Source organism: Falco peregrinus, chromosome 6 (genome assembly GCF_023634155.1).
Source record: "Falco peregrinus isolate bFalPer1 chromosome 6, bFalPer1.pri, whole genome shotgun sequence".
Classification (NCBI taxonomy): domain Eukaryota; kingdom Metazoa; phylum Chordata; class Aves; order Falconiformes; family Falconidae; genus Falco; species Falco peregrinus.
Genome location: NC_073726.1, coordinates 61,647,188 through 61,672,359, shown reverse-complemented (window position 1 = coordinate 61,672,359; position 25,172 = coordinate 61,647,188). Strand labels below are relative to the sequence as shown.

At 38.8% G+C, this 25,172-nt stretch overlaps 1 protein-coding gene across 1 annotated transcript in view; it reads left to right on the top strand.

Moving 5' to 3' along the window:
- The window catches only part of RFX4 (regulatory factor X4), a 76,811-nt gene that overhangs the window by 17,414 nt on the left and 34,225 nt on the right, over positions 1 to 25,172 (top strand). Inside the window, exons 5-11 of the mRNA XM_027786629.2 lie at positions 9,817 to 9,878; positions 14,849 to 15,062; positions 15,919 to 15,996; positions 17,871 to 18,034; positions 20,320 to 20,420; positions 22,234 to 22,292; positions 23,870 to 24,014. Of these exons, the coding sequence (XP_027642430.1) occupies positions 9,817 to 9,878; positions 14,849 to 15,062; positions 15,919 to 15,996; positions 17,871 to 18,034; positions 20,320 to 20,420; positions 22,234 to 22,292; positions 23,870 to 24,014 (823 nt within the window). The remainder of the gene's footprint in view (positions 1 to 9,816; positions 9,879 to 14,848; positions 15,063 to 15,918; positions 15,997 to 17,870; positions 18,035 to 20,319; positions 20,421 to 22,233; positions 22,293 to 23,869; positions 24,015 to 25,172) is intronic.

Here is a 25,172-nt window from a genome sequence, read left to right as displayed (position 1 = left end):
TTGAATTTATGATTCATCTTTGAACTTTAGCTCTGTGGGCAATGTTAAACATTTAGGCTTTTTCTTTAACAGGCTGGTAGTTTTTAGAAAGAGACGTGGAGTTCAGCACATTAAACCAATCTGTAATAAGTAACATCCTAATGTATTGTTACATACTCAGTTACATTTAACAGAACAGTGTTGATTTCACTTTTAAAGATAATGCTGGAGACATATGAAACTTGCCTGAAAGTGATCTCTCCAGATTAAGGTTTTGTAGACAGTGCTTTAGCCCATGTGTACTTCTTAAGCCTGATGTAAGTCAAATATATCCATAATAGAGTATGGCAGGGAGAACAGATGAGTTGTTCACAAAAAGCTGAACTAATGGATCTTGTTTCCTACCACCTCCTATGTTCCCTAAATTCATAGCCTTACCTAAATCTTCTATAATATCTCCATGTTTCCCTGCAGTACATCGAATTATTTCCGGGTCCTAGTCACTACATCAAAGTCTTGCTTCTTTCAGTTTTCTCACACATCTGCTGCACCTTCTTTCTACATTATTTTCAGATTCCCTCATGTCTGTCTATTTGCCTGTCTCTTTTTCTCTCCTCCCCCATGCCAACAGCTGGGCAAGAAGCAGCACATGGGGTGGCTGGTTCAGAGCAGGTGAAGTTTTGACTGTTTGCCTCACACTGATGGTTGTTCAGTCAGGAAGTGCCAAATGGCTCAAGTAAAGCCTGAGCTTTCTTCCTTGTCCTGTCCCCAGCACTAACATCAATGTGATCTCCCCACTATCCAGTGTTTTCTGTTAAACTTGTCAGAAAGGGACTGTACCTCAGGCATTTGGTACTATTGGATCAGCAAAACAAAAATCAGTCTGGGAGGTGGAGAAATTAACAGAGACAGTAATAGCTTATAGACTGTTTCTTGAGGAAACCAGGCTAATAGCAACAAAAGTAACAAGAGGAAAGAACAGTATTACTGTATAAATAAACACCTTTTAAAAAGCACCCTATACTCCTAAGCCACTTAAAGTACATATAAAATAAGGACTCTAATAGTTATTATTGTGATAAATTGTGTATCCCTAATGTGATAAAGGGAGCTATAGCTTTAATTTGTTAGCCAGGATTTTAGTGCTTTACTCCTCCAATTAATATGTGAAAATTAAAGGCAGTTTTGTCTATACTAGCATTTGCCAGATGGCTATGTTACCTAGTCTGTCATTACAGAACTTTTTCTTTTCTGCAAAAGACAGGGCCAAGCACTCTTCTGTCTATACACTTTAACTAAAGAGCGGCTAGGGAGGGCCCTGTATCTGCTGGTTACAGCTCAGCATCAGCAAGTGGAGACTCCAGTGTTAAACTTTTTCTCTCACTGTAGGCAGAAAAGCATTTTATATTCAATGGGACCATGATTTCACCCATAAGTGAAGTGGAATAAGTAAAAATGTTCCATGCCAACTAGTGGAAGACAGGAAAGTACGGTGAGAAAGAACGGATACGTTACTGAGTTATTAGTGATAAAATGTTGCATATGAGAAAAAGTTTTCTCACAGTGAACATGTTTAGACTGTGAATTAGTCTTCAGGCAAAAGGAGTGAAAGCCCTGTTGCTGAGGTCATTTAAGAAAGACTGCAACCTTGTGCCCCTCAGCCCTGTGCTGCAAATGCTTTCGGCTCTGCTCTGGGACCCTGTGGACCTGGAGAGGAGTTTAAGGTGTTTCCAATTGGAAGTTCTGCTGCTGCCTGCAGCAGGGAGGGTGAGCAGTTGTATGTTTTTTTCCAGAGCAAATGTTAACATAAAATGTCATTGATAATTAATACATTGAGCTAGGAATTACGGTGGATGAAGGCTCTCACTCATTATTCTGCTCTCACTCATTATTCTTACAGGGTTTAGTTGCAAAACCTAAATCATCCTGAACTGGGGCCTTCGCTGTATCAAATAAAAAGCAGGAATGTTTTGAGCATTTCCAAGCCCCTCAGTAGCTATTGTGTATGGATGGGTGCCAGTAAGGCTGTTGGTCTTCTCTTAGCTCTCTTCAGCTGGGTTGGTAGGTTTTTAGTTTCTCTTTCACTTTTTTCCCCCCAATTGATTTTTGTTCTTGTTTCTTTTGTGACCCTGTATGAACCTTATTTTTTAATCAAACCTCTTGAAGATGTAAACTTCCTCCTCTGCACCAGTTTCCCACATCCTCTGTGTCCACAGTTCACGGCTTTAAAAATTTACCGTGCAGTGCTAAGTCACCTCCCGGACCCTGCCATTATCTCTCATACAGAACACTTCGTTTCTGGTGGTGCAACCTCTTTTGCATCCTCATGAAGTGTTCTTCCCACAACTCCCATATGCCCCCTGGAGGTTAAATACTTTCCTCTTTTGTTTTTTCTTTTTCTCTCTTCCGTGCTTTCCTGCCATGTCTTTTGACAAGCAATAATAAATTAATTTTTGAAAAAGAAAATGAAGGATGCTGACACTTTTCATGGTCGTTCTCCCCCAGCCTGAGGTCCCTTCACATCACTCTGGCAGCATAAAGAGGTTTGTGAACCATGTGAATATGGATGCATGCTCGCAGAAATTTTAGAGCCTCTTTGCTGCTCCTTGACTGACTTTGCTGTAAGTGACAATTAAGATTCCAATAATTTGATTTCACTAAATAAAGAAGGGTAAAGTCCACAAAAGATTTTTAACATTGATTAGGAATGAGATCTTTTACATTTTTGACCAAAATTTCCACCCCGTTTCCAAAAAATGGGTGAAGGCATAGTTTTACCAGCAGAGAAGTCTTTTTTTATTATTTATTTATTTATTTATTTATATTTCCCCCACTAGTTTGCTTTGCTCCAGGGAGGTACAAGCTGTACCAGCCAGAATCCTTTTATCACTACGCACTGTCTCTATGCCCAGAAGTTTTCCCAGGGGGACTGCACTTCCAAGCATGATTAGCATAAATAGGATTTAGTTTCATGTTATCATACTACATATATTTAATGTTTAAAAAGGACAGACAAGTAGCCTTATTGAAACACCTTTGATAATGACATTGTGATGTGATTGCATTCTGATTTGTCTTTATATTGAAATGCACAGATCTGGAAATTGCCAGCTATGCATAAGGAGATACTTCTCCTGAAGATGTTATTTTTACTCTGTTTGCTCCTAAGTAGTCTCAGTTATAGCAAAGCCAAATTTATTCTAGGTGTTCTTTTCTGATAGAATAAACCAGCACTTGTTTTATTAAGAACAGTTGCTACATATGGAATGGTTTTTTTTATTAGACTTTATCTACTCAATATAGAAAAGAAAAATAGAACTGGGGGGAAATCAATCTAAAGCTGAGGCTGTGGTTTCTGTAACTGCATCAAAGGACTGTAACAGTCTGCCAGCACTATCTGAGCAGTCCCTGCTTTTCCTTCATCCCTTTTTAACAGCTGAGGTTCCTGACTGAAGGACAGTTAAGACAAGCATGACTTTGCTTCCTGACTCAGAATCTTCTAGGCCAAGTTCCTCTGAGGAGGCCATAATAGCAGAAGCAAGTGGTCATGCTGGTGTGGGAAACAGGGGTACTACAGTGTAGTTGGAAAGATCTTTGCCCCCTTGGCTCTGCTTCACTGATCCCTTGTACTATTGCAGATTGCTGACTATTGCCTCTTTCTTCTTGAGCTTGGGGAGTAAGAAAACCAGTAAGGACACCTCAGTTTCTTCTGAGTGACGTTTGCTTTCCCAAAGGTTTGCCCACTAGTAAAGGGATTTTTTACTGGCTTTGCCACTTCAAGCATCTGGCTTCTAGTTATGTCTTCAGCATGAAGTAGAGCAGCCTCTGGGCTCCTTTACCTCATGCCTTGTCAACATGTCCCAGAGGCTGTTCTTACAGCGCCAGGTCTGCCAGAGTGCAGGGATCCTGGCGCTCAGCCTTTTCCCACAGATATGCTAGGTGATGGCAGTAAGTGTGCTGGCACCAGTACAGAGCAGGGGGAGTTGTGCAGGGTTTTGGATCTGCTTGGCTTCAGCAAGTCAGCACCAAAAGTGGCTACAGCTCAGTTAAGCATTGGAGTCAGGGCATTTGCAGCTTTGTTGGGATGCAGTAATCTGATCATGCCTTAGGCTGAATTCCATCTGGCCAGAGGAGCTGCTGAAGGAGGATATTGTTGTACATAGATGAATTTGAGGAGGGGGTCTCATAAGCTTCACTAGAGGGTCCAGTTCAGTTGGAGTTCACTATGGAGTGAACTTCCATAGCAGGCAGAATTAGGCACAGACATTACAGAAAGTGCCAGCAGGCTTTTTTGACTTGCTTTACAGCATCTATTGAGATTTATCAGTGCTAGAAACAAGATCTTGTCCTACAGCTAGACCATGCCCTGTTCCACAAAATGATGGGAGCGAGTGGAGAGAAATAGGAAGGTTATTGAATCTAACAACAGGTCTGGGGTCAAGAATGCTGGACCTGTACGTTACAATCTTCTCTCCTGGGCCATGCAAGAAAGCAAGCAAAGAGTAGAGAAGGTATAGACATAGTCACACGTCCTCTCTTTTTGCACAGTTTGGTGGATTTGGAGGACAGGAATGATATTTTGTAATGGGCTTATTTGATTATTCTCTTTCCTATCAGTGGATGTTTCTTGGGGCAAAGCTTTCTCAACCTTTTCCTCAAGGTAATGTGGTGTTAAGCCAGCCCCAAGCCATCTTTGATCCAAAAGGTACCTGTTAACACAGGTGTTAATAATAACAGACCATCTCAGGGCACGATTTTCAAAAGGAGTGAAGGAGATGGGGAAACCCCAGAATGATCCAGCTGGAGCAGTACCAAGCCAGAGATGAACAAGCCTAAAAATCATACACTTATCATGTAAGATTGAGAATGTCAGTGTTGTTTGTGTTTCACAGCAGTGAGAATAAGGAAAGCATGGCTGTGTGGGAGTATAGTTATATTTGGCATCACTGTTTTCTTTTTCCTGCTGCTGTGGCAAAGAAGCTTAAGACTGAAACACTACAACTGAATTCAGTAAATAAACACAGATATTCTGTACCTGACTTTGTGAAAGAAAAGCACACCCTTTAGATATGGGACTCAAAACTTGTGTTCAGATAAATAGAATTGTTATCAGAGAAAAGAGAATTGATTCCACTGTATTTAGAATTTCTCCAGAACCTCCCAGAGCTACAGAGCCTGGAGCCTGAAATCCATTTCTCATTCTGGCAGAGTGCAAATGCTGGCTTGCAACTTAATTTGATTTTATTTCATTACTCTGGGAAGTTCTAGAAGCATGGCCAAATTTATTTAAAAAAGAAAGGAACAAGAGTGAAGAATAACATCCCTCTAGATCAGATGCACTAACAAAATTAACATGTCTTTTGAAAAGCAGCAATTTAAATTATTCTGGGGAAAAAGACTCCTAAAAGTCATCCTCTGCCTATTGCTGCCAGAGCAAAATGTAATATTTTGATACAGGGAGGGAGAAAGAAAGTTCAGAACTTTCCAGTCATCTCTAGTTTGTCATCCTTATTTGTTTGCATAAAGACTGGATCTATAAGATGCTTTATAAGATAGTTTTGGGGTTTTTTTTTTCCAATTTGCTTTGGCATCTCATATAGAAGAATTTACATGGAATGATTGGGAAATATGAAGTTCACAGTTCGATAGTGAACGCAATGAGGAGCAAAGGGTCACAGTGTAGGGATGAAGGCAGAATAGATGATATATTCCTCATTTTAAAGCTGGGGCTGGCTTTGCTTGTGTTGGAATGTCACAGTGCTGGAGATGTGAGGAGAGATGCAGTGGCAGAAATTACAGCTGGCAGTAATCAGGATGAAGGAATGTACCTTTGCAGCCATTTGTGAGTAAAAGAAGAGCTCCTGCAGTTTGCCATGTCTAAGGTTAATAGATTAGTGCAGACTACAATACAGACCTTTACAGAGCAAGTGCATTTTTCTAGTTGTTGCTCATAAAGCTTTCTGTGTTTTGCATGGATGCTCAACTTATGTAATTTTTATTGCATTATTTTAAGAATGACCCAAAATACAAGTAACTAAATACTTAATTCAAATTTACTCAGATACCTCTACTGTGTTTAAAAAGCCCAACTGGGAAAAAAATCCTGTTAGCTCCAAGATCTGTGCAATATATGTTGAATGTTGTACTACCAGTGTTGTAATCTCAGTGTGAGAGAATGGTATGAGAAAACTTCTTTCCTGCATTCAGTTTGGCTGCCCCATACATACAGAGTGGAAAGTTTACTGCCTGTCAGAAAGAAAGAAGTCCCCTTATTTCACCTGCACAGGCATTCCTAAAAACCATGGATCAGGATTGTCTGCAAAAATGTTGAACAAATGGTGACTTGATATGCTGGTCCCCTGAAAACATGTAAACTATATGTATATTGGTTTATAATTTAATGACTTCTGTCTGGCTCTTATGTATACAGTAGGCAATCACCAAAAGAACTATGGGGCTGCAAAAAGATAAGATAAAAAGACAAGATAAAATAGATAAGATATCTTTTTTTTTTTTTTTTTTTAATCCAGAAAGGCATACAAGATCTTCTATAGGCAGAAGGGAGGTCAGATCTTGAGCAAGGCACAGAATAAAGAGAGGGAGAACACAACTGAAGTTTAGTAACCGAGAAAGAAATTGAAGGGGAGTTGGTTTCTGAGGCTAGTATAGTAAGGACAGAAGTTATTTGCATGTGAAACTTCTGGTCTACATCTGTCTCAACACTAAAAAGCCAAGTAGCATAAAATAATGCCTAACAGTCAAAACTACTGCATAATTTAGGTAGAAATTTGCTTGGAAAATGTAAAGCCTGTACCCTTCTACTCAACAGATCTGACAGATCTCATAGGGCAACTGAATTTGTGGTCAGTTTGGAGAAGTATGAGATGAAATTTCAGTTCTGTTGAAGGACAATGGTAAAAGGCCCATTCACTCAAAAATTCCCTTGGATAATACCACCCATGAGATCTTTTTACCACTGCTTCTGTTGAGAAGCCAGTGCTGCTGTGAAAACGGGGACTGGGCTCCATTCAGAAAGCAGCTCAGACTGCGTGGTCTGGTCTTGATTCGTTTGCTTGTGCAACCCCATTGCAGTGATGAAAGGAAAATGATCCAACTTGGTTTTCAGATCCAAACCTGAGTTTTCATGTCCAACAATTAGGAACCCCCTTCCCTTCCCACTCAGCTGTAAAATGAACTAATTTTATCTGTAGGTCTTTAAAAGTTAATAAACATGAAACACAATGATGATGTATTTTACAGGGTGACTTTTCAGGCTGAAAGTATGATTTAAAAATCAACATTTTGGACCCTCTGCTTTTTCCATTGATTTCAGCACACAATGAATTCCACTTTGTCCTGCCTGATCTGGCTTCCTCTCTCCTTTCAGGGAAATCACACTGCCTTTGGCAATATCATTACACAGGGATTTGTATAAATGTAGCTGAACATAAACATTTATATGAACAGCTCATTCATTTAGTACTTGACTCGTTTTATTCTAAACACAAACACAAATACCCATGCTCATGTGTATGAGCACCCAACCATGAGTTTGTCATGTTATACATATTTTACATATACAGCATTAGATCAAAAAATCTGGACATTTTTTCATTTTTTCTAAATGTGTGCTAGATTATTTTCTCTTTTTTTTGTAAATTATTTGTAAAGACTATTTTAATTGATGCATACTTTTCAGCTGTATTTTGAAAGGTGTATTTCATTGTTTAAAATGTGCCAGATTTAAAAAAGAAACAAACAAAGAAAAGAAAAAAGGATCATCTAATCAACTGCTCCATTATTCTTCTCTTTTCCTGATCACCTCTGCCCTGGTATGTAGAAATTGGCTGATCTGTTTAAATCCCAGGAACTCCCACGGCATATGGTTCATAAAGTAGCATTTACAGTGTGTATTGTAACACTTCATCACTACTAGAAAGACTTGAAAGTAATATGGGTTCATGTCGTTCTAAAAGAAAAAAATAGCATAAACAAAAATCTCTAATATTAAGATTTATTTTCAAGGTTACTTCTGTAAAATCAGCTTTTGGAGAGGAATGGTATTTTCTGAATGACAACTGCCACCAGAAAAAAAAAAAAATTAAAAAATCCCCTAGCCCCAAAAACCCATCCTCAGAAAGTAGTTCTTCAACACTGCTTTTTTCCCACAGCCTTGTGGAGCCCCCAACCCTGTCTGCAGAAAATGAAAGAGAGAGGGGTGGGATTAATGTGTAATTAAAGGGAATTTGGAAGGCTGAGATGTTGCGGAATGTTAGATCAGTAGCTGGAACAGCATGTGGTGTTCTTTAGGCAGGCTTCATTGAATCCATACAAAAAAAGAAAGAAGGGCTGCTTGCCTGTCTGCTCATTTATCAAACAGCTAGGCTGAACTTTCACAGCTCCACAAAAGTGTTTTACTGTTTGCTGAAGTTTTGCTCCAGAAATTAAAGCTGAACAACCTAGCGACTCTGAGTCTATGCTGCATTTTTGACATCGGCCACGTTGTGCAAAGCTCTTGGAAACCAACACAGTTCAATTTTTACATGATACAGAGGGAACATGACTGTACTTTTCTAAAAAAAAAAAAAAAAAAAAAAGGAAAAAAGAAAAGAAAATATTACCGACGAAATGGACAAATATGTGACATTGTAATGTCTTTATTTATATAGCACCTTTTGATCCAAATACTTGTTCCAGAGCTTTCAGTCATCAATCAGGATTAAATATTTATCACGGTGGCAAAATGGCTAATGGAGAAAAAAATCTATATTATTTAATCAATTTTAATTGACATTTTGTTCTAGTTGAGCAGTTATATATACATATATATCTTGTATGCCTGTTTACCTTTAATACTAGTCCGTGTTCCCCCTCAAAGAGGAAATATTTAGCAATTTATACAATAAAAAAAATTAAAATAGACTATAATTTAAAAAGGAAGAAATTCTTTTTGCAAGTGAATCCTCAAGACTTACTGCAGTCCTTCTTGCATGACTGTTCTGCTAGAAGAATTTTCCTCCTACTGCAGACCACACTGAGAATCAGGTTCAATTCTGTGAGGTGCTGAACACCACCTTCACAGAGCTTTCTCATCAGGACTAACCTGGTTGACAGAGGCTCTGATTACTGAGGGCACAATCTACATTCATTCATCCATTTCCTTAAATGCATCTGGCACTAAAGTTTTGTTTTACAGTGGCAACGTTCTTTTAATCTCTGCTAACAGACTAGAGTCCAGATTCTTGATGATACCCTGCTGTTTCTGAAATGCACTTGTTTTCCATAGAGGACAAATCGATCATGTGCTATCTTTACAAATGCAACAGTGAATCTTCCCTGGTAGAAGGGATGCCTCTGTCAAATACCAAAATCTTTTCAGGGAATCATCTTTTAGAAAAAGGAGTGTTTAATGGCAGGATCATGAAGGTCTTTAAAGAACTGTGGCCTCCAAGACTCTCAAAAGGAGAATTTCCTCTATTTGCAGCAAAACCAAGTTTGTTCATTCTGCAAACAGACATAAATAAGTAGTAGGGCAATGCTAAGTACAAGCCTCCTTAGTTTAGAGGGAGACCTGATCTTAGATTTTTAAGGAAATGTATTCTACTCCAGTAACTTCTGAAAGTCTTTATTTAAATTAATGGTATTATACTGAACTTCAAAGTCTCTTTCCCCTCTTTCAAAAGTAAAAGAAAAAATCAAAAGTTTTATTTCTGGTTTCTCCTGCCATGTATATTGCTGACTTTACAGTAGGTTTTCTGTCCTAACAGTCTATATTAAATTAAATATTAGTAAATGTGCTTTTCAGTTTTTTCTAATATCAGTTCTATTTATTTGCAGATAATAAGGCAACAGTTTCCACAACTAACAACAAGACGACTTGGAACCAGAGGCCAATCAAAGTAAGCAGTATATGTTATTGTCATCTCGTACAGGCCGTCATCTGGCTTTGGCTTTACTGAATAGAACGGTATAAAATCAGGGAATAATTTGTCCAGTTGGGGACTTAAAACCCAACTTTGATGGAGGTTCCATTGTAGTCTTTATATTGTCCTAGTGATTCAGCAATGATCCTGCAAAGGTAGTCTAACAGATGCCTTTTACTGATTTCATCAGCAATATTTTCCATATTGCTCCTATAATGTTTTTCATCTTGACTCACTTTACACAACTTAAAGGACATTCACACCCAGGAGTAGTGAGCTACTGTTGGAGGCTGGAAAATGACAGCTGGTTAACATCATGTTTCAGTTTAGAGGATAAGTGGCAGAATGCTATCTGAAATTTAGGTAGGAACATACATTGGTCTAAACTGGAATTGTCCACAAACCTGGAATTAACCACCATTTTTCCTGTGTAATGAAATCAAACATATCTTTAAGTGATCAAGGAATTAGTTTATTGCCTTACCCAAAAGGGTGCTTCCTGAAAACAGTTCATCTTAATTTTAGAATAAGAAATTGATTCAGAAAGAAAAATGCACTTCCTGGGACATTTGACTTTTTCCAGTTGTTGACAAGATGTGGTTCTACCAATTTATAGAGAGGATGCAGTGATGTTTTTATCCTTTTTTCTGCTTGTGGACTGCATGAAATTTTTCAAGTGGAGCTTTGGCTCTTTTTATGGCAAATGTAATCCCGCTAAGAAAAATAATATCTGCTTTTCTTTATTAGCTTTCAGAGAATCCTACAGGGTAGTCTAAGGGTAGTCTCTGTAGATCACAAGCAGAAAACTATGGAGGGGAAAACAAAAACCTGGGACAGTGTGTTTGCAAAATTTTGCTGGTAAAGCTTATCTTTCAAAACAAAGCCTGGAAACACAATATTGCTAGATGCTGAGAAACAAATATGCTATGAGACTTGAGCTTATATACTAAAGCTAGAATGACCCACTCTTTAAAGGAAAAAAGAAAATAAGATGCTAAAAGAAATCCCATTAAAATTAACTTTGCTGTGCTTTTCTAACTGGTGGTCCATGCCATGTAGTGTCTCTTTGATGGGACCAAATGTTCTTTCCCCCATCTTGAGATTTTTCTAATCTTTATAACATAGTTTTCTTTTTCTAGAGCACCTGTATTTAAACAGCTAATAGAATATTTGAAATCTCTTCCCAAATACAAATTCAGACCTACCGTAACATCGCTCATAAAAAAACTGCCAGGAATCTCTCAGGTGCAAATTCTGGGCTAGTCCAACAGCATATTAGGAAAGCATGACAGGTCTGGACTCGGAGAATCAGGATTTAGCACTGAATAGAAGTCCTGTGGAGGTTCATAAAGATGGAGTGAAAGTGTGCACAGGTTGCTTTATTAAAGCATTCATATGACAGTACCTGCTGTCAGCCATAAAATCACTGACATGGCTATAACTTTGTTATTTATCTTCCTGTTTAATGAATGAGTACTGCTCTGTTTCCAAACTGGGCTCCTCCTGCAGCTCCAGGAGTCTCTCAGAGGGCTCTTGATCTGCTGATTGAAGGTACCTTACATCTCCAAAAGCTATGGCTCTTTACTCTCAATGAGGCTAAAAATCAATGAGACTTCATATTTCTTGCATATTTTCCCTCAACCTGGATGCCTGTCAGAGGGGTTTTCAGGTCACATACTCCTCTCATGCCACCTTTGCAATGGTTCTGCCCTCTATCTAGCAAATAAGAAGGGGTTTCTGTAAAGCATGCTGCCTGTGCTCTGCAGATTCCTTTTCCCATGAGAGTCCCTGGTCGCCCCTGTGAAAGAGATCATAATCACTCAGTATGAATGAAATTGAGTTCTTCTGTTCTAAAAGACAATGCCTACATCTTTGTCAGTGGTTAACACCCCAAAGATTATAGCATACAGAGGAGTCATTCTCATTTGATCCAATGAAGAAGAGAGTTATAAACACACACTACATGTACACTGTACTTCATTGCAATAAATACATTCCTTGCTAGACCCAGCATAGCTGTAATTGAACACTATTTTTGTTTTCAGAAACATCTGACTGCATTCCAACAAAGTGTTACATAAAGAAATTACTTTAGGCATTAACACTTCAGGCCCTTTATTGCCAACTGTGGTAACCAATTGCTGCCAGTATGATTTTCATTCCACTTCCCTACTACTTCCAAAGGAAACTTGGCCATAGAAGTGGTTAAGATTATCTGACTTCACACTATTCTGCCTTCAAACTTTTTATAGCACGGCTGCCTTGTAACATTACAAAGATCAGAGCTACAATGCTGCTATGCTCTTGGTCATTGGTTGTGAGGCTTCTTTTTTTGCAGCTGTGTTTATTGCTGTAAGCATGCAGCTGTTCTCTATTGCACTGAGCTTAAAACCAGTTCCACCACAGGTAAGCCATGACAAGGCAGCTAACCTAAAAGCTGATTTCTTTCTGTACTGTAGTTTGAAACTTCAATTATGCACACAGGAGGTTAGTTAAACTGATGGAAACTACATGGTGTGAAGGGAAGTTTTCTTCTTTGTTTAAAGGAGTGCTGCAGATACCAGATCCATGGAGTAAAAAGGATGCCAATATTTACCACAAAAATGATTGTGTTGTCTGTACGTTATTCTTCTACAGATCAAATTTTCAGGCCCTGTTTATTGAATTAAGTTGGGGTCTTTTTCTGATAGAAATACAGAAAATTGCTTGGAGAAGAATCTTTGTATGCTGCACCAGTGAATTTTTGCCATTTGGGATGGTAAAATTACTGAAGGAAGAAGCGATCTGGAAAAATTTTGGAGTTAATTTGGCTGTTGCTGTCTACATGATTTTGAAGCTACCTGGAAAACTCTTTTATGTAGTTAACTGCCAAGTGCTATACCAGAAATTAAATAAGGCACAGTGAAATTCTACATTTTCCAGGCTTTCATTCATTATTTTCTTGAACTGATTTAAGAGGAAACTTGATATGAGACTGACTGCTGTTTAAATTATACAAACCTCTCAGTCTTGAACTTTTGCAGTTCTGCTTGCTTGCTGTAGCCTTTTCCCTTTCCTCCCCACCTTCCCTCAGCAATTCGTGGTGCTAGCTTCTTGTAGCATTTCCTTTAGGTTTCTCCTACCCCTGAATACTGCCCAGGACGTGCGTGGGCCTTATGGCTTCTAGGTGCAGTGCAGGCATGACAGCTGCTAGAGACCAACTGTGGACTTGAGCTGCAAGCTGGAGTTGTTACCATTCAAGTAAAAAAGCTAAACTTCTACAGCTGGTGTTATAACCCCAGTGTTAGCACAAACTTCCCCTTAGCCACCTTTAACAGGTTAGGACCAATCTGGAGCCTGGTTTCTAGCGTGGAATACACATTTTGGCCTAAGCCCTGATGGGCAGGTTTGGAGTCAATAGCGTGGCTTTCTAAAGTATTGAAACTAGGAGATCCCATTCGTACCATGTCATCTTAATGTTTTAATAAATCTCACTTGGGTTATTCAATATTGAGTTCATGATAGCTTTTCTTTTTAATGGACAATATGGAACATCCTTAGTGAGCTTGGAAAGGGAGCCATGTACTAGATCTCTGCCACAACTCCCCAGGCCTCCTCTCAGTCTGTCTGTGCTGGTAGAAAAGATTAGGGCTTCCAGCTCTTTGTCACCACTTTCTGCTGGAGATTGACACACGCTGATCTGTGGGTGAATGACTGTGAGAGAAAAAAGTCACCTGAGTTAAACTGCCATCAATTAGATGCTACTCTTTCACTAATTTATTTGAAGACGTTTGTAAAACCACCTGATTTTGCCTAAAGCAAACTCAGGTCCGTTCAAGTGAACAGATCTGCTGGCAGCACTCTGAAATCAGTAACTGTCTAGGGAATACAGCAAACACCCGAAGATGGTATCTTCTCCTGCCACCATAGTGGGATCCAGAGGACAGTGTCTCATCACGGTCTAATAGGCTTTTGATAGGCTGTAAGGAGAGAACTGGAAGATCATTAAAAAATCCCTCTAGGAAAGTAAGGTGAATCAAAACTATATGAGCAATACAATCTTGAGATGCCTTTTGTAATCACTAAAAATTTAGCTGATGGGTTGGTGGTGCCTACAGCTGAGACACTGGAATAAAATTTAGCAAGTTATAAAAGGACTAAGATTACCTTTGCTGCTTTGGTGCAAGAATTAGACTGGATAATCAGTGCTTCCATTAACAAGTATAATAAAGCTATGTTGTAGCACAAACTTGTGCCATAAGGCCACCAATGCATTTTTATAGCACAGCCACACTGGGTAATTCCCACTGTGGTCTGCACGGACAGAGTTACACTGTTGTGTAGCATCCCTCACTGATCTAAACCCAGTGCTGATGCTAAGTTATGAAGCAAATAATTTTGAACTGTACATTTTCTACCATTCATTGCTTTCCAACACACGCCTTTTTCTACCCTCTCTTTTCATTGAAGTGTTTTCGATTTTTGAAACATTTCTGATCAACTCATTTGCAATAAAGACTTGTGCTTTCCAGGGATCAGACCAGCCCTCAACAGTGTGAGAATCACTGTAACAACAGAAGGGACAATCCAGAGGGTCTGTACCTCTGCTAATTGCTAAACTAAAGGAGCAGCTGCACAGCAGAGCTTTGCCAACAAGTAGCTTTAAGATGCTTTTTTTTTTTTTGTATAACAAGAAAAAAAATAGAAGTCCATTATTTCCCTGCCCTGCAACAGTCAACTTTATTAACTCTGAAGAGAGCTACTTTTCCCAGAAGGAATGAAAATTGAAAGCCCAATATATTACTGCAATGTTCTGCTCCTGAATCAATGCTTGTTAATAATATACAACTGTTGCACAGTATGTTGTACTGTAGAAGTTGTTAGCATTATCAGTTTCTCTTACCCCCACTTTTTTTTTTTAATTTTCAAACAATATGTTTTATCAAATATACATCTCTATGTATCAGGTACCATTATTATGGAATTGCAGTGAAAGAAAACTCCCAGTATTATGATGTGATGTATTCTAAAAAAGGAGCAGCCTGGGTGAACGAAACAGGAAAAAAAGAAGTAACCAAACAGACAGTGGCGTATTCACCACGATCCAAACTGGGAACGTTACTGCCAGAGTTTCCAAATGTCAAAGATCTAAATCTGCCAGCCAGTCTGCCAGAGGAGAAGGTAACACTTTGGAAATCTTTTCTTGGCTTGTCTTGCTTTTTTTTCCCCTGCTCTGGAAGAAAGCTTTATCTAAAATATGAAGACTTTAAATTAGAGTAAGTTTAATAATGCTTTGACTTTATTTATGGGGGACTTAATTGCTTCATATAATAGGAAGAAATATCTTCCCTTAAAAGAGGCAGCTGACACTATCAGCTGTACAATATTTCTAAAGCCTGTGCACACTTTTTTAAAAAGTTACATTACATACAGCAGATGAGTTTGAGAGTAACTGTTTTCAAATATGTTATATCTCTTTAATCTGCGAACATACTTGATGGCAAACTGAAAAACAGTTCTGATGCTTTCTTGAGCAGAGAGGGACTTGGTGCATTTCTTATTTTTCTAGACTGGAAATTAAAAGAATCGTATCTGCACATATGACAGAAGTGCTCTGACTGCTCTTGGCTGAGCTTGATAGTTTTCTGATGCTATTCACATGTGTAGTATCAATGTAAAGTGGGCAAAAGAATAGGGTTTTATAGTTCTTTATGTCCTAATTAGGGCCACATTCTCGTCTTTGATCTCACTGAGGCTTTTTGCTCTTACATTTGAAGAATCCCCATTGACATAGAAAAATACACGAATTCAAAGGGAGAATTTACTTTTAAGAAGAAAACTCATCTTAAAGCTAATCTAACCAACTAGACTAACCGATTTCATTATTTTTGCAATTGTGCATAGGTAAGATAAGAAAAAACTTACTTTTTGTGCTCTATATTCTGATAGTTTTAAAAGCTGATTTCTTAATAGTTTTAAAAGCTGATTTCTTAAAGTAGAATAATCTTTTGTGTGTCTCCCTCTCATTCTTTTTCAGGTTTCTACCTTTATTATGATGTATAGAACTCACTGTCAGAGGATACTAGACACTGTAATAAGAGCAAACTTTGATGAGGTATGGTTAGAAACTACAGTTGTAGTTTAATGATACATATGATATTAATGGATCTGAGAGCTTATTTTGAATGTGATATTACAAACTTATGGTTTTGCAGTGGCTGATCCTTTTTATGAGTAATGAATAATAGTAATGATGTATATAGTAATGAATAATAATAATAAATAAGAGTAATGAATATATACCTGTGTATATAATATATGACAATAGTGTTAAATCTCACTTGTAACACTGTATGAATAGAGGAATGAAAGCAACGGGAATATTTTAATTCTGCCATTCTCCAGCAAGATTAAGGTAGCAATATAGCCTTACGATAAGTTGGTCAATCCAGTTCTTACAACTCAAGAACTGTGTCCACAACCATCTTCTTCTAAACTTCGAGATGGGACTGAGCTCTGTTTGAAGGAGTTCCTTTGAGTGCTCAGCACAAACACAGGGCAGGTGCCACAGCCAAAATGGTGGGCTTTGCTGGTCTAGTAACAATGACACGAGGCAGTGGGGGGCCTACAGCCTCCCAGATATCCCAGTAAGCTGTAGCTGAAGTCTCCAGTTGCTCAGTTTTACTGCAGTGCCGCTGGGAACACATACACTGCTCAGTGGTTGATGCGATCCACTAGAGATGGATGAGGTTTGTACCTGCTGCATATCTGACTGAATCTGAAGGTTTTCTGGCAGTGCATGCAGACAGCTCTATAATTAGAGCTGAAAAATTAAATGTTACTGAAATGCAAACAGTTTTATATTACATGTGAAGAAGGCCTGTTGTCCAGGAAAGCAAATCTATCTATAGTGATGCTGAGGGCAGGATTCAAATATGACATCCAGGTCCTGGAAAAAAATCAAAGGAAACTGGTATTTTGACTTTCCCTTCTGAACAATGGCAAGAAATTCTCTGCTTCCTTTCACTGTTTGATTTTCACACTCTTCTGCTTTAAAGCTGAGACTCTTTTAAGTCATTGTACTCAGACTAGATGTTTCCACGTGAGAGAAATATGTGACACATATTCAGGAAGTTTTGCTGCATAAATCTCAGAATACCTCCTTAAGAACAGGATGTTATATTTTGTTAGGAGATCTGTTTGTCAGAATCAATGGCAGATAAGAGGCTGAGCAGCAACAATATATAAATGACAAATATTATTTACTGCACCTGGTGTGGTTACTTGTTTCAGTAACAATTGTGTGCAAAAGTTTATCATTTATGAATGCTGGTGCATTCTGACCCCTGTAGAACTGATCATATCGTTCACTGAGTAAACCTTTACTTCCTAAATGAAATTTTTCACAGGTATATTTTACTGTGTCTGCAGTCTCCTCCCCATTTTTTTTTTTGTCTTTCTCCATTCTTTCTCCTCTTTCCTTCATAGTGGAGGAAAGAATAAATATAAAAGTGTAATGTTTCTTTCCAAAATGAAGACAGAAAATGGTATATTGACCCCTGTAAGCCATGTGCTGTCCTCCTCTCGCTCCCTACACCAAGTCCTAGATTGCATTCCTTTGTATACAGGGACAGAGAGCAAAGAGAGAGAAAAAGGCTTGACATGTGGAAGCCAAAGAGTTACACTCACCAGCTACTGATGGAATGTAAAAATACGGTGGTTTCCATGGGTCCTCTCCTGTAATAACACAAAGACACCCTGTCACCAACTCAGAGTGTCTCCTTGCCCTTTGGTTGATTATCCCATTTTGTGCTGCGTTACAGTATAAGCCTGCCTAGTTAAGGAACATGCCTTGCCTGTGTTTTACACCATTGATCCAGCTTTGGGTCTGAAACAAATGCTATGTAAGCAGGATATTTAAAGAAAATGGTGTTTGTAGCCTTTGATTATTATTAATTTAAACAACCCTGCTTCTTCTTGTGATTTCAGGTTCAAAGTTTTCTTCTGCACTTTTGGCAAGGGATGCCTCCTCATATGCTGCCTGTATTGGGTTCTTCAACTGTAGTGAATATAGTGGGAGTTTGTGATTCAATTCTGTACAAAGCAATTTCTGGAGTTTTGATGCCAACGGTACTACAAGCATTACCTGACAGGTCAGTACAGCTAGCAGCACTGACCACTTTGAGCTCAGCTGTCTTTGTTACATGTCTTTTCTTCAACAATGACACCTGTTCTCAGAAAGCTGCTTGCTGCTACCCCATTTCCTGAGTTTAAATCACAGTGTCAGCTCCAAGGAGTTGAAAAGCTGACATGTTCATGAAGAAATATTCAGATTTTACCAAGACTTGTGCTGTGAAAAACTTGTTATTTTTTGTGTGATAAAGAATACGACCTTCTTCTTGGTTTATTGACATCAGTCTGATAGTCATTTCCCAGCTTTCAGGGAATGTCAGAAATCTGCAGGCTGCAGAGTGCCACATAGTCTTCTGAAAATTTTGGACACTTTTCTGCTAGTGTGGGATAAAAACATAACAGTATTCTGAATTATAGTGACAAGAGGAGCTGACCTGGCTGGTCTGTTTGTAAATATTCACATGCCTATTCAGGCACAGAAACCTAAGCATTTGCCTCTGTATACACTCTTGGAACCCAATTGTCACTCTGCCAGGAGTATAAAACATGAAGATCATACTTGTTAAGCCTTGGACAAGCTGGTTTAATTTAAATCCTCAACTATGAAGAACAGATACATGTTTATTTCAGGATCACATTATTAATATTAAGAAGTCTTGTTTATATAGGTAAAGCAGGACAGAGATCAACAGTTCACAGCAAAAAGTGTAATCACTGAGGGCAGTCAGCCTGTTTTCCCCCCTTCATTTTCCTAATATGAGTATCAGGAAATGCTTTTTCTAAATATATGTGTACGCCTTTAGTATTATTTGACTGATGTGTTCCTGAGGTTGAGTAATTTGTTAAGAATGTTGCTCTAGGATTTCTTATTGGTGGTGTGTATTTGGCTCACAAGATTTTAGAGCATCTTTTATCATTGCAAATGTTTTCAAGATGATGTTCTGCTCTCCTATGCACACTGCATAACTGCTAAAGTACAGGCAAAGTATTTTTTCCACAAGAAACCTGTTATAAGCATGGACTTTCCTTGATAAGACATATACGTTTTTACAGGCTTTGCCCCTCACCACCTCTCCCCGCCCCCCCCAAATCTATTTCATTGGAAGGATTAAACAGAACAGCAGTCCTTTTCTCAAGCTGCTTAGTTCTTTCATAGCAAATAAGGAGAGACTTGAGTGTGAATATAGACTTTTGTAATGCATATAAAGGGCCAGATTGTGGCTATTAAGCCATAGCCTGCACTGGAGGGGGTGAAGAAGGGTCTCATTGCAATGGAAGCTCCTGAAGGAAATCTTGCTGACTCAGCCAGAATCCTCTGAGGGACTTCCTGGGAACAAGTATTGGCTGTCCAGAAAAGCCACTTTTTAGGGGGTGCAGCAGTTGTCATCTATTCCTTGTCCTCTTAAGGTGTCTTAGTGGAGCAGAGCAGCCTATGGCCATGTTTATTTTACCAGCTCTGTTCTCAGTGCAGTGTGTTAGGAGTACAAACAGAAAAAGCTGCCTGTCTGAAAGAGGGGAAGTTCCTTGCATCTTTCTTCTCTCTCTCATTTGTGTATCTTGGGTGTTGCTATAGGCAGCACAGCTCAGTCTGGCAGAACCAACTGTGAGAGTCCCCTGCACAACGCCCTGCAACTGCTCCTGAAAACTGTCTTTTAATACTAAGCAGTTCTAAGAAGGGCGGAATGAACTGCCTACCAGGTTTAGCAGGAAATGATGGAGCCGTCAGGAAAGAGTAGTAAGAGAAGAGAAATCTCACTTGTCTGGGAAAGTTCCTGTACTCTGCAGAGTTAAGCAGGCAGGTCCTGCTCCGCCCCTGCTTCCCCCACCTGTGTGGGCTTGGCCTGGAAATTCCTCCCCACCGTCATTACCCACTCACTGGCTCAGCATGCAGCACAGTTGGTTGTTGCTTCACTTGCACATCTCTGTGCACATCTGTATAAATGTGGACACAGCTGAGCTGAAATCTAAAGCCTGATCTATTGCCTTCTTTAAACAGTTTTGATTTTACGTTTTTATGTTTGTACAGAGTGGGAATGATTTTATTTCAAGCTAAGAAAAGTGTTTGTAAGTATCAAAGCAGTGCAATACAGAGACTTGCATTCTTTGTGAGGTCTTGATTGTGGTGATATGTTTCCCTTTCCTTACAAATGTTTTCAGAAGTTTTTCTTCACACCTACAAACCGTGTTAGCAACTCTGCATAATAGTGAGTTGTAAATAATTGACTCACAATCTTCACATGTTCACAGTTTTTATAATATAAAGCACAGAATAAACTTGTTCAGATATAGTGATTTCTCTTTTCAGTTTGACACAGGTGATCCGAAAGTTTGCAAAGCAACTGGATGAGTGGCTGAAAGTAGCTCTCCACGATTTACCAGAAAACCTACGAAATATTAAGTTTGAATGTATGTATTGCCCAATCTGTCTCCTGTTAACTTGGGATGTGGATAGTGTTTATTGATTACAAATTAATTGGAAGTGAGATTAGTGTTCTTTTAGGAATTAAAACATGTCAGCATTATAAATATTGCATTCACTTACAATCTCTACTTATTCATGAGAACCAATTTCATTTAGTGATATGAGGGACTGCTCAAAATGAGAAGAATTGGTTTTCCTTTCTTGTGGATTCTGATAAGAAATTAATTTTGTTGATATTAAGCAAATATTAGGGATGATATTAGGCAAAGGAAATTATTAAACAACCCTTTAGGCTAGCACAATTTGAATACAGCTTGAGGCCCTTACTCAAAAAAGTGCCAGAGTTAAAAATGAAGGAGATCAAATTACCCTGTCACCACAGGAAAGGGCACTAGTCCTTTTCAGATGTGCTTTGTAGATGCCTGCAGTGCACATCACCTATTGATAAAGCCTGCTTTATTTCACGGCTCTCAGTTCTTTGCCTTTCATGAGCACTAAATTCCACACCACAAAGTTAAAGGGGAAAAAAAAAAACCAAAACAAAACTAATTTAGGAGAAGGATTAACTATTTTGATCAGCATGGAAAATTAGATGTATATTTTACTGGGAACAGTCAAGATGTAAGTTGGAACAACTAATTTCAGGGCTTTTTGCACTGTTTACTGATTTATTTTTAAAGTTCCACAGAGTCAGAACTAAGAATATGCTTTTTCACATCTTTGTCAGCTCGAAAATCTCGAGAATCTGCAACAGCAAAATCTTTTCTGACCTTATAGGGAGAGAGAAAGAGATGGACAAATGAACTTTCTCATCATTCTCAAACTGTTCTTTTTAACTGCCTCCATGTACAGTGCAGAGGGAAAACCTACTCTGTGGCCATGTTTAAGGCCTGTTTGGATAGTTCTGCAAGTCTTTGGAGATTTTAGTAAAAGGAAAAACTTGAGTGTATCCTACCTTTTACATGAGCCTTTGTTGCTTCTGCAATTGTTTCCTCCTCGTCAGAATTTGTGATAGTGTACACAGCCAGTGGACGTACCGACAGGAGTAACTGCAAGCCTTGGTCGTGTTTGCAGTTCCTGTGCCACAGATTTCAGACAAAAGATGAGCATACAACATTTTAAAGTTTGTTTTCCAGGTATAGGAAATATGTTAATACAAGGCCCGTATCACTTGGAAATTGCTATAAGAGAGCGGAGGACTGTCAAGTACCTCCTGGGCCATCTTGCCCCATAGCATATTAGTACATCATATAATAGCTTTCAGAAACTTTGATCAAATTCGACCTGAAACTGTATCAGATTTTTAGGTCCTGCTAGTCCAGTCAAAAGACTCCTCCAAAACTCATTTGCATTAAGATTTAGCATCCTTTTCTAATTTCCACAGATAATGTAGCTGTCATTATTTTATGCCCGCTTCTTGCATCAACATTTTTCTTTCTATTAAGTAGTTCTTTCTGGTCTTCAGTTCTTTTGTGTATCAAGAGAAAATTTGCTATGCTGAACAAGCAAAGCTCTTTCATTGTCCTCTACATTTCTCTTGTCATCTCATTATTCACAGCATCTATAAATCATTGCTTGTAATATGCCTCTGTAAAACTGATTGAGCATCCAGATTTAAGGTTTTAGGTCAAGGTTTAAACTAAGTTAAAACTGGGATATTTGAATGAAGTTTGTATAGCCACAATCTTGTATGGGAAACTGGATATATTTTTTTGGTTCTTATTTTAATTACTGTGTTAAGAAGTAATTTTCTTTATTTAGCACAGTATGTAAATATGTATCTCTTCTTTCCTGCAGTGTCCAGAAGATTCTCACAAATACTTCGGCGACAGACATCACTGAATCATCTCTGCCAAGTAAATATATCAGTTACCCAAGTCTGCTGAATCATTTTTTAATGACTTTTCAAATAATTTTATGAATTGGCAGGCTGGACTTTGCTCAAAGTGGAAGAGATCATGTTAGCAGTTTGTCTTGAATATTTATTGTGACAGTCTTTTAAAAATCAAAAAGTAATCAGCAAAAAATGCTTTTCTAGACAACTGGCAACCCCTTATCATTAAATTAAGCAGGATACTTTTATGAACCAAAATTATTATTTGATTTGAAGAGATGGTTCATTTCCAGGAAATAAATGAGAGACATTCTATTGATTTCAGAGCAGTTTGTATTAGGTCTATTTCAAAGCAAGAGAAATTTCTATATGCCTGACAATAAATCCCTCGTCTAATTGTCTATTATAAATCAAATGCAAATTAGTAAAAAACAAAAAATGTGAACCACTGGGGTTTTAAATAGAAATACTCTTGCAACCATGGCAAATGAATATGAACACTACTCTGAAGTGTTTGTTTTTCACCAGTTAAGTTTAGATTGCAACTACCTATCAGAAAGTGATGAGGCCAAATTCTGTGTAGGATAAAAAGGGGGAGAACACATTGAATTCATTGACATTTCACCCATGTATTGGAGCAGACAGTTTGTTTTCCCTATCACACTGGAAACTCCACTTTTGGAAGGTGTATGTATCCAGCACCCCAGGTTAACCTTGTAACTGATGAAGTCACAGAAGAAGCTCTGGGGGAAAAAAACCCCACTCCTGCAAGGACTTCTTTGTAGATTGCTGTCTCCATTATTTTAGTGGTGGAGGCAGAGATACCTATGCTACCTTTCCCCAAATGTAGTGAATCATCACTGAACTTTGGAGGTCCATAGAGATTCAGAGGAAATCAAGATATAGAGACCACAACTTCTGCATCAAACCTGGGATCAAACAGTTTATTTACATGAAGACCTCTTCAAATGCATCATTTCCTTGGGGAAGCTGATAACCTTAGTGTGGGTTATCATCTCTGCTTAACTTAGAGAGATCTAGTGTGTGTTATATGACCGTAATCTTGTGTCACTTCCTTTACTCTCAGCCCATCCTCCCAAATTTCAGCAGCAGGCCCCTGTCTCAACCAGCCAAGAAGCAGATCTGATGTGAAGGCAAATGAGGTTTAACCTTTTCATGTGGCTGAGGGAAGAATGAGAGACTTCATAGTTTGGGAGAGGGGAGGGTGCAAACCAGAGTGGGGTTTGTTTGGGTTTGGCTTGATTTTTCTTGTTGCTTTTTGGTTTTGAACTGAAGTTGGTCAAGAAAATCAACAGCACTGTTGGAGACTGAGGAATATAGCAACAGCACCACCAGATTAGGGTTGCTCATCAGGGTTTGTGGTGAATACAATCAAAATACTTGCAGTTGATTAAAGTAGTCAAAATGACTTGGGAGTTCTCTGTAGAGTGCCCTGTTATGTCCATAAGACATCAAGCTGGTGGGTGGGGGTCTACGAGGAGAATCAACTTAGAAAGCCTCATGAAGGAAGCGTAAAAGTGGATAAAGCCTATTTTTTAACCTAATAAACCATGAACTAATGAATAGATTGGATTACAGGCATCGAGAACGGTGATCCACAGCGCAGACATCACATTTCAAATGCTGGAGGACTGGAGGAATGTGGATCTGAATAGCATTACCAAACAAACTCTCTATACTATGGAGGACTCACGGGAGGAACACAGAAAGCTCATCATACAATGTAAGAGCAGAACCCTCAAATAAAGCCAAATGAACTTGGTTTCCTGCTGGAAACAAAGCTCAGGGAAAGTAACACTGTTTTTGTAGCCATTGGTTTGCTTGGAGGCTTAAGATAATTACAGAGACATTTATCAAAATGTAAGGCAAAGCCCTGTCAGGGTCTTTGAGGCATAGAACTGGGCACTCTTCTATTAAGTTTCTGCCTAGTATCCAGAACAGCCAATGGCACAAAACTTGCACTCAAATTCATGAAGATTTTTTTCCAGGAACTTGAGCAAATTAGATCTATGAGTTAACCATTGAATCTGATAAAGTCCAGTCTCTCTTGCTGTAGAATTGCAAGACAGCTGTCTTTCGAATGGCTTTGATGCTAAAGTGGTTGTGTATTTGAGTCCCTTGTAAACTTTTATTTGTAAAAGGCCACATTTTATACAGTGTTTTCACAAACAAGATCATTTGATGGGGTAAGCTTTCACCCTGAACTTTTATAAGAAGTCCCATATCGAGCAAGCTCATTGGCTAATATAGACTCTGCTTAGTATAGTGAAGGGCATGAACTGAAAAGTGACTTTGGAGATGTTGGCAAATTGGTTTTAGAGTCCAAGATCTTTTGCAAAATAAAATTTAACTTGCATTGTCCAGCAAGTGTGCATGATTGTAAGTTTAGGTGTACCCCTAAGCATGCTGAGTCTGTCCTTCTGAGGCACCAGAAGTGACCGGCTTTGTCTTTAGCATCATTCATAACCTCACTTCCCTGTGAGCCTACCTGTTGTATTGCCATCTCTCTCCTGAGGAGGACCAGTCATCTTTTATCCAGAACCAGCCTTAATGGGGAGCAACCTGGGCAACCACTTTGTGGGCGCCCTGCAGGGGTAGTTTGTTAGTGGGCTAATTCTTTCAGTGAGTGGCTGTGAAGAGAAGGGGTGACACCTTCACACGTTCACTGGACCCTACAAGGTTAACTTTGGCACTGGTTCTACCATGTTAACACTAGAAGTCTTCTCCCCAGAATAGGCTTTGTATTCTCTGTTAGCTCTGTTTTCCAGTGAGAGGTGCTTGGTACTCTTTCTCTCCTTCTTAACCCTTGAGTCATTTCCTGATTGGCCCTGTTCCTTTTTGAGGAGATAGAAACTTGATGTGGCAGCAAGGAAGGTAGCAT